Source organism: Dendrobates tinctorius, unplaced genomic scaffold (assembly GCF_039654945.1).
Source record: "Dendrobates tinctorius isolate UK_male_01 unplaced genomic scaffold, ASM3965494v1 ptg000037l, whole genome shotgun sequence".
NCBI classification, from domain to species: domain Eukaryota; kingdom Metazoa; phylum Chordata; class Amphibia; order Anura; family Dendrobatidae; genus Dendrobates; species Dendrobates tinctorius.
The window spans coordinates 16,989,073-17,005,332 of record NW_027361705.1 but is presented as its reverse complement, the minus strand read 5'-3'; the positions used below and the strand labels follow the sequence as shown (position 1 = coordinate 17,005,332).

The window sequence follows — 16,260 nt, the reverse complement described above, 5'->3', positions numbered from 1 at the left end:
GGGCACAAATCCCACCACGAGCTATTGATCCTCTATCTTTACAGCATGCTCAATGCTATCCTGCACAATTTGCACTTTCAAAGAATGCGGGCACCCTGCCATTGATCTATGCGAGGTGTGATTCATTATTTATCCTCACCATCCCATGGGTTATGTATATGTATCATCACTGGTTTAATATTTACCCTCCGCGTGGAACCGGACCATAGAATACAAACAAATAAACTGAATATATTGCGTCTTTGGTTAATTGGATGCAAAGTCCATCGGGATGAGGAGTCTTGAGCGAATTGTTCTGCCACGCTCCATCATTTAAAGGGCATTAACATTGACACATGTCATTGTGCAAAGAGTTAAGTGCCCCCTTGCCCACTCCCCTTTTTCCCTGGCTGGCACTTAAACTGCTAGTAATAACAACCCCCTGAGGACATCAATAGAGTCACCGTGTTGGATCATCGCAGACTATCAGGCAAGGATCCTGGCAGCAGCAGGTCCATCGCCTGTGACATCACTCTTGGAGCTTGCATCTAGCGTAGAGTTGCTTTGATTAGCCAGTCTGTGGGTCTGTCTGCGTTTTCCCCTCTCCTTTCTACTGGAGCATCCTGCCTTGAGGAAGGGCTTTCTCTACTATATACCAAGGCACAGAGGGAGGAAAGAATTCCAAGCACAGATCAGGGGAGCTGCAGCATGAAATCTATCCCTGCTTGCTACTTACTATCTCTTCTCCTGCCTGCTATGGTTTTCAGCACCAGGTGAGCAGGGAAAGCATGTTTTGTGTCAGGGATCATTGTGTGGGATACTAGGCTGCTGTTCATCACCATTGCTGTATTTTACAGCACACAGGGCTCCATGGCATGAAGAGTATCTGCCTGGATCCACAGAGGGATGTGCATGCAGAACTGATTCTGCAGGGCAGCACCGGAGGGGTTAAGCGTCGTAATGCATTTCGGTCAAGTTGGCAGGTCGTACTATGAAGGGGTTAACGCATTCTGAGAAATTATCTGACATCTATGGCAATGTGTTTGGGTATGAGAGGTGCTGAATTAACCATTGAGAGTTTTCAACGTTACCGACAAGACGCTAAATCGTCGCTATTAATTGATTTTTAATTGCTTTCCGTATAAAGCCGGGTTTTTGGAAATACTTTAACAAAGTTGCATTGGTTCTTGGATTTTGGGGGCCAAGTTTGGTATCTGGTCCGAGCTGGGGCAGCACTGTAGTGATCGCTATTTCTCCATGTGTTTGGAGTATTGGACTATGTCGATGAATACAAAGATTTCATGGATAGGACCATTGGGTTCAGGCCTCGGATTTTGTGCCGGTTCTACTGCACTCTGCTATACGGGATCATGGGTTCCGCTTAACGTATTGGACGGACAGTGTATGGCTGCTTTATGTGGTCATTAAGAGGTTAACAAGCCCAGTGGAGGGTTATTAAGAGAGTGCTATCTATTAGGCTCAGTATAAAAGTGCTGTAAATACCGGGAGAGTTGTAGCATTGATATTCTAGGCTGTTTCTGGATTATCGCTCTCTTACACAAAGTCTGGCTTATCTGTGTGAATGATGAAAAGTTGGTTCAGTGGACGGTACAATATCTGTCATTGTTCTGTGTGGCTGCACAATACAGCGTGCCGTCTGCCCTCGCCGTGCCCTTCCCACCAATCACAGCCACAAGGACAGATCCTGAGATCGTTGGATTTTATTAACCCCCCCCTAAGGATCGTACCAGTCCCACAGGCTGTTATGCATCGTCTCATTAAAACAATGGCATGTCAATGTGACCGGCTGGAGCGACGGAAGCGCGTGGCGGCAGAGTGGCCGGTCGCACTCTGTACCGCCATCAGCTGACTTGTGTATGTTCTTGGGACTGATGGAAGGATGTTGTGGCGACTGTAGGTCTGCGAGGCGATGATGCCTCTGATACCATTGGGGTAGTCATCAGAGAAGAAGATACGTAGGGGAAAGCAGAGATTAAAGCACAGCCATGTTTCTAGAGTTCTTCTCAAAAGCCCAGCACCACAGGAGGCCGACAAACAGCTGTGAACAGGTGTGGAGACATAACATTCAAAGTGCATGTTCACAAATAGAAAAAAAATGAATAAATAACATATGTGTCAGCAACAGCGCCCCTCTTGTTTTCAGGTGGTGTTTGGTATTACAACGCTGCTACATTCACCACTGTGAGAATAACATATATTCATATTTTTTCTCTTTTTGTAATAAAAACTAATCCATATACACGTGCTAGAAAACATTATATATATATATGTATATATATTATCCATCCATCTATCTATCGATCTATGCTTATATATACATGTGCATGTATAAATATATATATTTTTTGTAATTGTATATATTGACCTATTTTAATTTAAAAAAGAAAAAAACAAATATTTGTGTGTGTTTTTTTTTTATATAAATACAGGACCATTCTTGTCCATGGATCTTGTCTGTTATTGCAACTTATCCTTACAGAGGTGAATGTTGCAGAACTGCATTCCCAAGCACTGCCTGAAAACAAGAGGGGCGCTGTTCCTGATGAAAAGAAACAGATGAATCAATAAAGAGAGCAGCTTCCTTACTCTAAGCTTCTTTAGGATAACGTAGCACTGTAAAGATTATGATTGGGCTGCAGTGTAGTCACACATTATAATCCTATTCTTTACAGTATTAACCCCATAATACCCCTCCTGGATTTTTCCGATCAGATAGTTCATTTCAATTTAAAATGCATTCTCAGTGGATCGCACATATAAACCCAAGCTATCTAAAGTGCCATCAATCTGAATGAATATGACACGTATCTCACTGCCATAGCACAGGGTCTGTATTTATCACAGCCGTCCATAGAGTCAGCAGGACCCCAGCATGTGTCTTACTCCATACATCGGGTGCATGATACATAACATTGCACAGCAGAGCACACTATACTCCGAGACATGTACGGGAAAGTCTACACATGGCTGCATCCATAAAGCGTGTTATGTATTTGGAGTAATATGTATAACTTTCTTTAATAACTCATGAAATTCATGAACATGTTTGCATCTTCATAAAGATACTGTAGGTTCTTTACTTTTAGCCATGTGAAGATGTATTTGAATCTTAACAAACAAAGTATATTGTATATGTACTGGTGCATTGTGATCTTCCAATGCTCACTTTTAGCACAGATGCACATGACCGTGTGTTCCCTCATTGGTCTGAATAAACTCTGATCCGATTCTCTCGTATGTGGAGAACATGGGGAAAAACATGTCTCCACCTTCTCCATTCTTTCAGTTCGCGGAAATCGGACTGCACTCAGATGTCATCCGAGTGCTGTCCGATTGTTTCAATTAATTCATTGACTTGCATGACTGAGTACGATCTGAATATAGGGTAAAACTCAGGCATGCTGCAATTTTTTTCTCTGGAAAACACAGTCCGAGGAAAAAATCTAACGTGCACGAACCCATAGAATAGCATTGGTCCGAATGTGATCTGATGTTTTGTCGGATCGCACTGGCACCGTAATTGCACCTGCCTTCTGAGATAATGACTTGTTTCATTTAAAGTTGTGTCTTTTTTGAAACTATGAACCCAGTAAGCGTTCTTATTCTTGCAGCAGGCCAAAAAAAAATCAAATCTTCAAAATTGTATATCTTTTTCATTCTTCTCAAATGTGGCCCCTTTAAATCTTTTTACCGTCGTTTCTCTTGAAAGTCGTTAGTCTTTAAGTGCTCGCGTCCACGGACTGAAGATGGCAGCAAAACAAGCAGAACCCAAAGAATAAACTTCCACGTGAAAAGTTGTCAAATCCTCATGTCCAAGTAAAACGGTGGAGAAAAAAAGGCAGATTTGTGCTACAAACAAATGGTACAGCTATGGCTATGGCAGCTGGACGTGGGGGAACATCGCGATTTTGTTTCGCCTTCTGTGGGGTTTTCAGGCGTCGGACTGCTTCAGGATGCTAGCATTACACCAAGCTATCATGTGGCTTATCGTCCTCGTTCATCCCTTTTAGATATAGTGAAAAACTAGGAAAATAATACTCAGTGCATCAGTCCATGCTAGGACTGTGTGACTGATATAAATCAGTGGAGCTTAGTAAAATAAAATATTAAATTACTATATGTATAAGGAATATACATTTGAACATGTACATAACATCTTTCCTATACTGAGCTCAGGGATATAGTTTTCTGTTGTTTGATATAGTATCTTCACTTTAAAGAAAACTTTCTAAGTGTGGCCAGGACTCAGAGAAGTCCTATGCCTCCTTCTTCCTCCTCCCACACATTTTGATTGACAGACCTTCCTGTCGGCAGACACATTCCAGAGAAGCTGTCAGTCACTCTGTGTGGGAGGTTGAAGTCTTTCTCTAGGAGGCCTGACGGCATTTAGACATCCTACCAGTGCTCCTTCAGATCATAGGAAACTATATATTGTATTTTCTCGTATGTTTTGACAGTCATTTTTCAGAAGTTAAAGCCTCACTCCAGCATTTGGGGTTTTTTATTTCATCCCCAGAGAGGTTTCCCTAATCTATTTTCCCTGCACCTATGATTAAACTCACCAGCCGCCATCTTCATCTGCTATCGGTGCATTTCCAGTCGGTCTTCTGCAGGTTGTGACCAGTCGGATCACTCCAGGTTTTGCTGGGCCATCCAGAAGTCACAGCTTAATATAAGTGTATGAGAGCCAGAACGAGACCAGAACGAGCGTTCCATAGAGTTACATTGCGCGCTTGTGACCGATACCTCTGTCTTCCGGTCGGTTAGAAGTTGAGGTCACAAGAGAACGGAGGGGGACCAGAGCAGTGTCGGGAATAGCGGTTGGTAATTATAATACTAGGGGCAAGGAATATTAATGACACCACTCCAGCGCTGAAATAAAAAAAAAAAATTGCTGGAGTGCTTCTATAGCTACAGGATGCACAGCCGTGGGACTTGTTTTCTTTTAATTAACCAACAAAATAATAGTTGATCTTGAGTTTCTTTTTCGTCAACCATTTATCATGCGTTAAAACTTGGCCGCCTCAACATACAGTACCTTGCAAAAGTATTCGCCCCCTGGAACTTTTCAACCTTTTCCGACATATCATGCTTCAAATATAAATATACCTAATGTAATAATAATCTTTATTTTTATATAGCGCTGACATATTCTGCAGCGCTTTACAGTTTGCACACATTATCTTCACTGTCCCCGATGGGGCTCATAATCTAAATTTCCTATCAGTATGTCTTTGGAATGTGGAAGGAAACCCATGCAAACACGGCAAGAACATACAAACTCCTTGCAGATGTTGTCCTTGGTGGGATTCGAACCCAGGACTCCAGCGCTGCAATGCTATCCACTGAGCCACCGTGCTGCCCATGTAAATTTTTGGTGAAGAATCAACAACAAGTGGGACACAATTGTGAAGTTGAAAGAAATTTATTGGCTATTTAAAATTTTTGTGGAAATTCAAAAACTGAAACGTGGGGCGTGCAATATTATTCGGCCCCTTCACTTTCAGTGCAGCAAACTCAGTCCAGAAGTTCATTGTGGATCTCTGAATGCTCCAATGTTGTCCTAAATTACTAATGATGATGAATATAATCCAATTGTGTGTAATCAAGTCTCCGTATAAATGCACCTGCGCTGTAATTGTCTCAGGGTTCTGTTTGAAGCAGAGTGAGCATCATGAAGACCAAGGAACACAACAGGCAGGTCCGTGATACTGTTGTGGAAAAGTTTAAATCTGGATTTGGATACAAAATGATTTCCAAAACTTTAAACATCCCAAGGAGCACTGTGCAAGCGATCATATTGAAATGGAAGGAGTATCATACCACTGCAAATCTATCAAGACCTGGCCATCCCTCTAAACTTTCATCTCAAACAAGGAGAAGACTGATCAGAGATGCAGCCAAGAGGCCCATGATCACTCTGGATGAACTGCAGAGATCTACAGCTGAGGTGGGACAGTCTGTCCATAGGACAACAATCAGTCGTACACTGCACAAATCTGGCCTTTATGGAAGAGTGGCAAGAAGAAAGCCTTTTCTCAAAGATATCCATAAAAAGTGCTGTTTAAAGTTTGCAACAATCCACCTGGGAGACACACCAAACATGTGGAAGAAGGTGCTCTGGTCAGATGAAACCAAAATCAAACTTTTTGGCAACAATGCCAAACGATATGTTTGGCATAAAGACAACACAGCTCATCACCCTGAACACACCATCCCCACTGTCAAACATGGTGGTGGCAGCATCATGGTTTGGTCCTGCTTTTCTTCAGCAGGGACAGGGAAGATGGTTAAAATTGATGGGAAGATGGATGGAGTCAAATACAGGACCATTCTTGAAGAAAACCTGTTGGAGTCTGCAAAAGACCTGAGACTGGGACGGAGATTTGTCTTCCAACAAGACGGTGATCCCAAACATAAAGCAAAACCTACAATTGAATGGTTCACAAATAAACGTATCCAGGTGTTAGAATGGCCAAGTCAAAGTCCAGACCTGAATCCAATCGAGAATCTGTGGAAAGAGCTGAAAACTGCTGTTCACAAACGATCTCCATCAAACCTCACTGAGATCGAGCTGTTTGCCAAGGAAGAATGGGCAAGAATTTCAGTCTCTCGATGTACAAAACTGAATCATTCCCCAAGTGACTTGCAGCTGTAATCGCAGCAAAAGGTGGCGCAACAAAGTATTAAGTTAAAGGGGCTGAATAATATTGCACGCCCCACTTTTCAGTTTTTGAATTTCCACAAAAATTTAAATAACAAATAAATTTTGTTCAACTTCACAATTGTGTCCCACTTGTTGTTGATTCTTCACCAAAAAATTACATTCGGTATCTTTATGCTTGAAGCATGATATGTGGGAAAAGGTTGAAAAGCTCCAGGGGGTCGAATACTTTCGCAAGGTACTGTAATATAATTAGACCAATATTTTAGTAAGTAATATTTTTTTTCTTCTATAACTTTATATGAACCCTTATATAACAAATTTAGATTTTTTTTCTCCAAAATCCCCTTTAATGATCCACTCCAGCGCTTTTTTTTTTACTAGAGTGGTGCCACTAATCTAGACTCCCTGGCCCTAGTATTTTACTCACCAGCCGTCATCTTGATCTTTTATCAATACCGCTTTGGTTGTCTTCTGCATGTTCTGATCTGCCGGATCGCTCCCATGTTTGCTGGGTGAGCCAGAAGTTACTACTCAATGTAAGTCTATGAGAGCCAGAATGAAGCCAGAATGAGGATCTCATAGACTTATGTTGAGAGCCTGTGATCATTATCTCTGACTTCTGGTCGGTCAGAAGTTGCGGCCTCGTTATGGTTTGGCAGAGTGGCGCAGGGAAGAGCATAAGATGGCAGCTGGTAAGTATAATACTAGGGTCTGGGACCTTATGTTGGCTCCAGTCATTTTCTGGAGATTGTGACCTGCCGGATCGCTACCGTGCTTGCTGCGTGAGCCAGAAGTCACTACTCTATGTAAGTCTATGAGAGCCAGAACGAGAACAGAATGAGGATCTCGTAGACTTATGTTGAGAGCCTGTGATCATTATCTCTGACTTCTGGTCGGTCAGAAGTTGCGGCCTCGTTATGGTTTGGCAGAGTGGCGCAGGGAAGAGCATAAGATGGCAGCTGGTAAGTATAATACTAGGGTCTGGGACCTTATGTTGGCTCCAGTCATTTTCTGGAGATTGTGACCTGCCGGATCGCTACCGTGCTTGCTGCGTGAGCCAGAAGTCACTACTCTATGTAAGTCTATGAGAGCCAGAACGAGAACAGAATGAGGATCTCGTAGACTTATGTTGAGAGCCTGTGATCATTATCTCTGACTTCTGGTCGGTCAGAAGTTGCGGCCTCGTTATGGTTTGGCAGAGCAGTGCAGGGAAGAGCATAAGATGGCAGCTGATAAGTATAATACTAGGGTCTGGGACCTTATGTTGGCTCCAGTCATTTTCTGGAGCTTGTGACCTGCCGGATCGCTCCCGTGTTTGCTGCGTGAGCCAGACGTCACTACTCAATGTAAGTCTATGAGAGCCAGAACGAGGACAGAACAAGGATCTCGTAGACTTATTGTCATGTCGGACACTGTTCACACCAGGGTGTCCGGCAGACAGCGGTAATACCCTGTTCCACTACAGTATTGTCATGTCGGACACTGTTCACACCAGGGTGTCCGGCAGACAGCGGTAATACCCTATTCCACTACAGTATGCTCAGGGACTTTGTTGGGTATTCTGTTCCAGTCGGGATAGGGTTAACGAGGTTGTCATGCTGGCTGAGGGCTGGGCCACGCCCTTGGTCTTTAAATGGTCCGTCCTGACTATGGGCGTCGCCAACTATAGCTTTTGCCTAGTGCTAGCAATACCGGTCAGCAGTGGTGGTTTTGGAGCGTCTGATATCTGGTGCAGTATATCTCTCAGTTGTTCTTTCTCCTATCTGTTATATATATATATATTTGGTTGCCCTTGCACATTATTGTATTCCCTTGTGTATTAACGGTGTGGTGTTTCTTTTACCCCCGTCCATACGTATTTGTGGGGTCTGGTGTCTAGTCCCCTCACTGGGTGGAGGGTGGTGGGTTCAGCTTAGGGCTGGACAGGAGACAGGGACAGGGTGGAGGCCCAGGCAGGCACACCGTCAGTGTAAACCCTGGGTTGAGGGACAGACAGGGTTTTCCCTAGTCTGAGGGACACCGCAGGGGTCCCGGGGTTTTAGCCTAAAGTAACCTAGGCATACCATGACACTTATGTTGAGACCTTGTGACCATTACCTCTGACTTCTGGTCAGTCAGAAGTTGCGGCCTCATTATGGTTTTGCAGAGCGGCGCAGGGAAGAGCATAAGATGGCAGCTGGTAAGTATAATATTAGGGTAAAGGACCTTACGTTGGCACCACTTCAGTAGCTGGAGTGGTGCTATAAAACTGAACATGCTTTTAGGAGAAAATGTTGGTAGAATTTTCTGCACATTTGGATGGATCTACAGTTTAATGTGAAGTACTATACAGCATGTATAAGAAGAATTCTTAATCTGGAAATTAAAGTTTCCACCATTCGTGAAAACTCCAGTATTGATAAAACCTTTATGAAGTTTGACAATAACTGCAGGGAGAGCAGATGTTTTTCTGATGAGTGATTTTACAAATTGCATACTGTACTTGGAGAGACCACGGAAGGCTGCATAAGTCCCCGGTGCTCGGGAAATCTATTTTCTTGTCGACTTCCAGTGGTGTTAAAAATCCATATCAATCATTGTTATAAATTATGATAGTGGGTGTTTGTTGGTTCATGGACTTTGTTGAGAAAAAAAAGTGTTTGACGTGACGTGATCCATCAAGTACACAGCCCCGGTAGAGTGTTAACACATTTACTGGGTAATTACGGAGAACGTCAGTGAGTGTGATTCTACGTCAGCTGGAAATAGACTTGCTCTTCATTAAATACCTTTAAGTCTTCTTCTGAGTTCACCAATTTGTGGGGTTAATTATTGACCTTTGTTTTACGATGCTAACATATATTGACAGGCATATTCAATGTTCACGACATCATGGTAATTGCTTAGTTCCTAAACTTCCGGCTTGGTAATTACTAAATTAATACTCCTTCGTTTCAATAAGGATAAGACCTTTTTTCTTGAGTCTTGTTATTAATGATACAACTGTAGATGAGCAGCTTTAGAAAACTCATGAATTAAGAGTAATTTGAGTAATTGATCAAGTAGGGACAATATCTGCAGGGTACATGTTACAGAGGAGGAGAAGTAGGACAAATTCCTAGACACGCACGCAAGGAAAAAGCAGTGTACAGTTTTATTGAGATCCCTCAGCTTAGGTGTCCTGTGGGTGTCCCTCTTAGTGATTGAGAGCTTCCCCTACACACGCACAGAGATGGCTGACAATAGCTGAGCGGCAAAACACCAAAGCATAATAAATAGAAGAGAAGGAGATAAAATAGGTATTATGCTCTTAGGCTCGGACCTAGCTGGTTCTTCTCCTAGCTTCTAAAGCTTCTTCAACCACAGCTCCCTAGTTCTCTGTGGGTCTCTTCTGTTCTTCTGCCACTGAGTCCCAAGCAAACACATAGGGGGTGATGGATGTCAATGACATGTGTAGCCCCCCACATCTCTACGTTAACCTCAGTATCGGATGAACCAAAGAAAAGTTCATATTTGCTAGAATCCGAAACTCTGAGGAAATTTGTAACACATTTGCATTGTTATGGATCACTTTGCTCAAATCTGCTGCCTGCACATAGAACAGCATGATCAACATAACAATTTCCTCTTAAAAGCTTTATAAAAGTCTATGTGCCTGGTCCATCAATGCTTTAACGTTCTGGAGAAAAAAAAACATTGAAAAGTCTTAAAATTTTGGTGCAACTTGTGGCTGTGCTGAAATTGTGGGACTTGTGGCATTGTCACACCATTTTCACCCACAAAGTGGGCAATATGTAGGTGTGTTAATCCCCACTCGTCAAATTCATGATAAATGGTGATATTCCCTATGCTGATTTTGATGAATGGGGGCCATTGAGGTTTGTCTTTATATGTATTTATATATACTGCTCAAAAAAATAAAGGGAACACTGAACAATACATTGGATTTTTTAGTGTTCCCTTTATTTTTTTGAGCAGTATATTTTCTTATTTCTAATGCTTTTTGTTTTGGAGGTTTTCCTCCCTTTGCACCCATTTTTTCCATGCAATATCTATATTATGTTTGCTTTCAGTATATTACTTTCTCAATGTAAATGTATAAGAGTCAGAATAAGGATCTCAAGGAAGTAGTGATCTGCTGTGTGTGCCGGTATGAAAGCGCACTTGATGCAGGAGAGGGATCAGCGCAGTTATACAAACAGCAGAAGACTGAATGTACATTACTGATCGCTAACTGCTGGGGAAAAAAATGATAAAAAATAGCAATGCTGGAATGATCCTTTAATGCCTCATTCACACGTCCATGTGTAGGTAGGGTGACCGACAGGGGGGTGGTCCATTACTGACCGCAGACAGACTCGAGACAGAGACAGGATTATGTCCAACAGGTCTTCTTTATTGATTGTAATCTTCCACGACCCACAGCTCCACACACCAGCTGTACAATATGCTCCACAGCTCTACACAACAGCTGCTCGACAGGCCCCGCAGCTTCACACAACAGCTGCTCGATTAGCAGCTTCCCACAGCAGCTGCTTGACTAACTCTGCTGCTTCACACAGCAGCTGCTCGACTATCTCTGCTGCTTCCCACAGCAGCTGCTTGACTATCTCTGCTGCTTCACACAGCAGCTGCTCGACTATCTCTGCTGCTTCCCACAGCAGCTGCTCGACTCCGCACACAGTCCCGGGTACCTTCACTCTCTTCCGTTAGTTACTTAACGTCCCTCGCGGTTCTTCCACTGTGGCTGCCCTAAGCCTACCACCACAGCGGTTTACCAGTCCGAGTCCGTTCTTGTTATGGTACCCCAGTCTGTCTCTGTCTGCGGCCTCTCCTTTCCGGGCCACCCCCCCGTGACCTATTTCAGCTGTCAATCCTTTCCGGAGCCTTGCCTTAGTCCTCTCTGCTCAGCGTAGTTCCTGTCTCCTGGGCTCCCATCGCTGACTGACTTTTCCAGAACCATCCATCTGCCTTTTCTCACCTTCTGCTCTGGTAACCCCGCCCCCCATGACTCAACGGTTTTCTTAGCCAATGGCTGATGTTCATTCCTAACCTACAACTCTCCACTGCCCTCTAATGGTCAAACTTCAAATCTACATCCTTCCTTCCTATCTCCAGCTGTTTCCCCTCTTTCACCACAACAGTCCACCCACAATACTCCACACCTCTGCCTTCCCACTGCAGACAGGTCTGTCTGTCCGTCCACCTTCCCTACACATGTTTAACCCTGGGTCAGGTGCTATAGGCCTGAAAGGCACAGTTCACACATTTCTGTTTCCCTCTCCTTTCCAAGGCGGCTGGGATCCCATCCCATCCCAATACCTTCCTATCTTTAGGTGTTGCTTGAAACCCCAATTTTGCCGCCATCCTTGCCGAGAGCAAGTGTGACCCCTGTGGCCTCTCAGGTTCATTGCTCCTGAAGGGTCTCACTTTTCAATATTTGTACTTTAATATTTTTTATTACAATTGTTTATTTTCCAGGTTTACAGATATTTTGTAGAAATAAGTAGGGTTTTCTTCCATACAAGAGGGTTTTCTTAGAAATGGTTAATAAATGGGTTTTTTTTTTATCCCTATGAAAGTCCCTGATTACTTTTAGTGCCCAGAAATTGAGATAATTAAATATTATAGGTGATTTTCTATCCTGTGCCTGTCAGGTGCACTGCATCTGAACTCAGGAGTGCCAGGGATATGCCAGACCCAGGGTTTACCATATTTTTCACTTTGTAAGACACACCTTTTTCCTCCAAATTTGGGGGAAAATGGGGGTGCGTCTTACAAAGCATACATGACTTACCGGTACCATTGGTCTAGGCCACAATGTGGGATGAGGGGGTGTGCGGGTGTCTCCGGGTGCCCGGCAGTTGCTGGCAGGTGCTGCGGGTGTCTCCGGTGCCCGGTGGTGCTGCGTGGGTGTCCGGGCGCTTGCCCGGGGCTCTGCCGATATTTTGCGACAGGCCAGAGCCCCGGCACTTCCACTGTTCCGTGTGCGGAGGACTCCGTGAATATGAACGCCGCCAGGGGCAACCCATGCGCAGATGGCGATCTTGGGACCAAGATCTTGAGAGATGAGATTTCAGCGCTGATCCTGAGTCTCCACTTCACCGCAGCCATCACTCCCGGTAAGTAATAAGATGCATGGATTATAAGAAGCACCACCATTTTATTAAAAAATATTTTTTTCTTACTTTTCTCCTCAAAATTTGGGGTGTGTCTTATAATCCAGAACGTCTTATAATCCGAAAAATATGGTAAGTACATATGTGGAAAAAATGTTACCAGTGTCATCAGTGTTTTGGATCAGTTTGTCATCAGTATGCGGTCCGTGTGTCCGATCCTACCATCAGTGTCATCAGTGTTTTGGATCAGTTTGTCATCAGTATGCGGTCCATGTGTCCAATCCTACCATCAGTGTCATCAGTGTTTTGGATCAGTTTGTCATCAGTATGCGGTCCGTGTGTCTGCTCCTACCATCAGTGTCATCAGTGTTTTAGATCAGTTTGTCATCAGTATGCGGTCCGTGTGTCCGATCCTACCATCAGTGTCATCAGTGTTTTGGATCAGTTTGTCATCAGTATGCGGTCCGTGTGTCCGATCCTACCATCAGTATCATCAGTGTTTTGGATCAGTTTGTCATCAGTATGCGGTCCGTGTGTCCGATCCTACCATCGGTGTCATCAGTGTTTTGGATCAGTTTGTCATCAGTATGCGGTCCGTGTGTCCAATCCTACCATCATTGTCATCAGTGTTTTGGATCAGTTTGTCATCAGTATGCGGTCCGTGTGTCCGATCCTACCATCGGTGTCATCAGTGTTTTGGATCAGTTTGTCATCAGTATGCGGTCCGTGTGTCCGATCCTACTATCAGTATCATCAGTGTTTTGGATCAGTTTGTCATCAGTATGCGGTCCGTGTGTCCGATCCTACCATCAGTGTCATCAGTGTTTTGGATCAGTTTGTCATCAGTATGCGGTCCGTGTGTCCGATCCTACCATCAGTGTTTTGGATCAGTTTGTCATCAGTATGCGGTCCGTGTGTCCGATCCTACCATCAGTGTCATCAGTGTTTTGGATCAGTTTGTCATCAGTATGCGGTCCATGTGTCCAATCCTACCATCAGTGTCATCAGTGTTTTGGATCAGTTTGTCATCAGTATGCGGTCCATGTGTCCGATCCTACCATCAGTGTCATCAGTGTTTTGGATCAGTTTGTCATCAGTATGCGGTCCGTGTGTCCGATCCTACCATCAGTGTCATCAGTGTTTTGGATCAGTTTGTCATCAGTATGCGGTCCATGTGTCCAATCCTACCATCAGTGTCATCAGTGTTTTGGATCAGTTTGTCATCAGTATGCGGTCCGTTTGTCCGATCCTACCATCAGTGTCATCAGTGTTTTGGATCAGTTTGTCATCAGTATGCGGTCCGTGTGTCCGATCCTACCATCAGTGTCATCAGTGTTTTGGATCAGTTTGTCATCAGTATGCGGTCCGTGTGTCCGATCCTACCATCAGTGTCATCAGTGTTTTGGATCAGATTGTCATCAGTATGCGGTCCGTGTGTCCGATCCTACCATCAGGGTCATCAGTGTTTTGGATCAGTTTGTCATCAGTATGCGGTCCGTGTGTCCGATCCTAGCATCAGTGTCATCAGTGTTTTGGATCAGTTTGTCATCAGTATGCGGTCCGTTTGTCCGATCCTAGCATCAGTGTCATCAGTGTTTTGGATCAGTTTGTCATCAGTATGCGGTCTGTGTGTCCGATCCTACCATCAGTGTCATCAGTGTTTTGGATCAGTTTGTCATCAGTATGCGGTCCGTGTGTCCGATCCTAGCATCAGTGTTATCATTTTTTTGATAAATAGATAAATAAATGACAAAGCTTCTCCCACCCTTTTCAATGCTAAACACAAAGAACACACTGACGCCATCTCTGTGCTGTATGTGTTTTTCCCGACCCCTCGACTTGTATTAATAAATTTAATCTGCGATGCTGGCAAACTACTGACATGTCCCATGTGTTTGCATGGACATATGGAGCAAAAACTCTTTTTATTATTCAATGTTTCTTATGGAATTCCAAAAGAATGGTATAGGAGCATAGAGAGAGAAAAGGAGAGTGAATGAATGAGGCAGAAAGACCATACTACTTCTTTTTCGTGTTATATGTAAACCCAGCGCTGGATTCACAGCTACACTGTACACTGTTGCTTTACAATATCCTCCATTCTGCCACTGCTGTATTAGTTTGTCTGTAATAAGACATAAAAGGATTATTTTGGAGTTTATTTAATGTTTCTTATGGAATTTCAAAAGAAGGAACCTCGATATACCTGTAGAGAAAATCAGAAACATGCAGAGTTGTGGTAGAGCTGCTAGTCTATATATTACCAGATATATAGCCTAGGACTAGGTTATATTAAGCTGTAATACGATCAGGTGCATGATACCTATGTCTGGTTAGAAGTCCTGGAATATTAAAATTATTAAGCCTTGATATGCAAGAATAGTCACAGTTTTAAATGGTCACTGTCCCTTCAAAAAACTTTGTTTAAATCAATAGTACAAGGAAATATAAAAAGCATTGTAATATATGTTATCAGAGAAATATTCTTCTTTCTCCTCTTATGAGCCACTTCCACCTTTCCTAAATACATAATTTACTCTGAATAATAGATTACTCTGCCAGTTCACCGAGGGATCCGATTAAGCTGCATATGTAGAGTAAAGGGAGAGGAAGGTAGAGGAGCATAGAGAGAGAAAGGGAGAATGAATGAATGAGGCAGAGAGACCATACTACTTCTTTCTCGTGTTATATGTAAACCCAGCACTGGATTCACAGCTACACTGTACTCTGCTGCTTTGCAATATCCTCCATTCTGCTACTGCTGTATTAGGTTGTCTGTAATAAGACATAACATGATTATTTTAGAGGTTATTTAATGTTTCGGCTACATATAACAACTTAAGAAAATGATGATATGGCAAAGTATAGAAAGGTGAAAAGAGATGTTTTTCCTTCTCTCTTCATGTCCTCCGCTCCCTCCGGTTATATATTCATATAAATATTCTGTATCTATTTTCTTTGTTGTCGTTGATTTATACGTGTATCACTGAACTCGAGAAGAATAATCCTTCTCAAGATAAATTTACCTTCCTGCCAAGCGCATATATTTATGTCTCTCAGGACCGGCTGTCTGGTTTTGTCATACAGTATAAGATATGTCATACAAAACTCTGTCCTACTTTGTGAACTTGCTCGCCCTAGGTCAGCCGAGCAAGAAGCGGTGAGACAATGCAAGCAACCGATATTAATTGAACATCAGACTGCTGTTCTGATACTTCAAGGTGAACTGTACATAACATATATTCAACCTCAGGAGATAGAGGCACTGAGATGATTTAGGATCTGACAACTGGAATTTCCACTATTTAAAAACCATAGAACATGTCATTTCTAGTTTAGTATACAGAGTCTGTCTGCCACAGCTGACACCCTGAGCGATGACGATAAAGATGACTATAAAGGTGGTGCATGCCATCTAGCATTGGTGCTATATGGATTTCTGAGATGTGACTGCCCCCCTCAGGCCTGTACTGGGTATTACACAGTAGGGGGTAT

The 16,260-nt window shown here is 43.2% G+C and overlaps 1 protein-coding gene across 4 annotated transcripts in view; it reads left to right on the top strand.

Moving 5' to 3' along the window:
• Nucleotides 1–401: 401 nt before the first annotated feature.
• Nucleotides 402–16,260, top strand: part of LUZP2 (leucine zipper protein 2) — a 1,424,041-nt gene continuing 1,408,182 nt past the window's right edge. For 3 of the 4 annotated variants that reach the window (XM_073573883.1, XM_073573880.1, XM_073573881.1), the window contains exon 1: nucleotides 402–752. Coding sequence is in view for 2 of the 4 variants with exons in the window: in XM_073573880.1 (XP_073429981.1) it covers nucleotides 688–752 (65 nt within the window). In the remaining 2 variants the exon portion in view is untranslated. The remainder of the gene's footprint in view (nucleotides 753–16,260) is intronic. The other variant, XM_073573879.1, reaches the window with a different exon arrangement.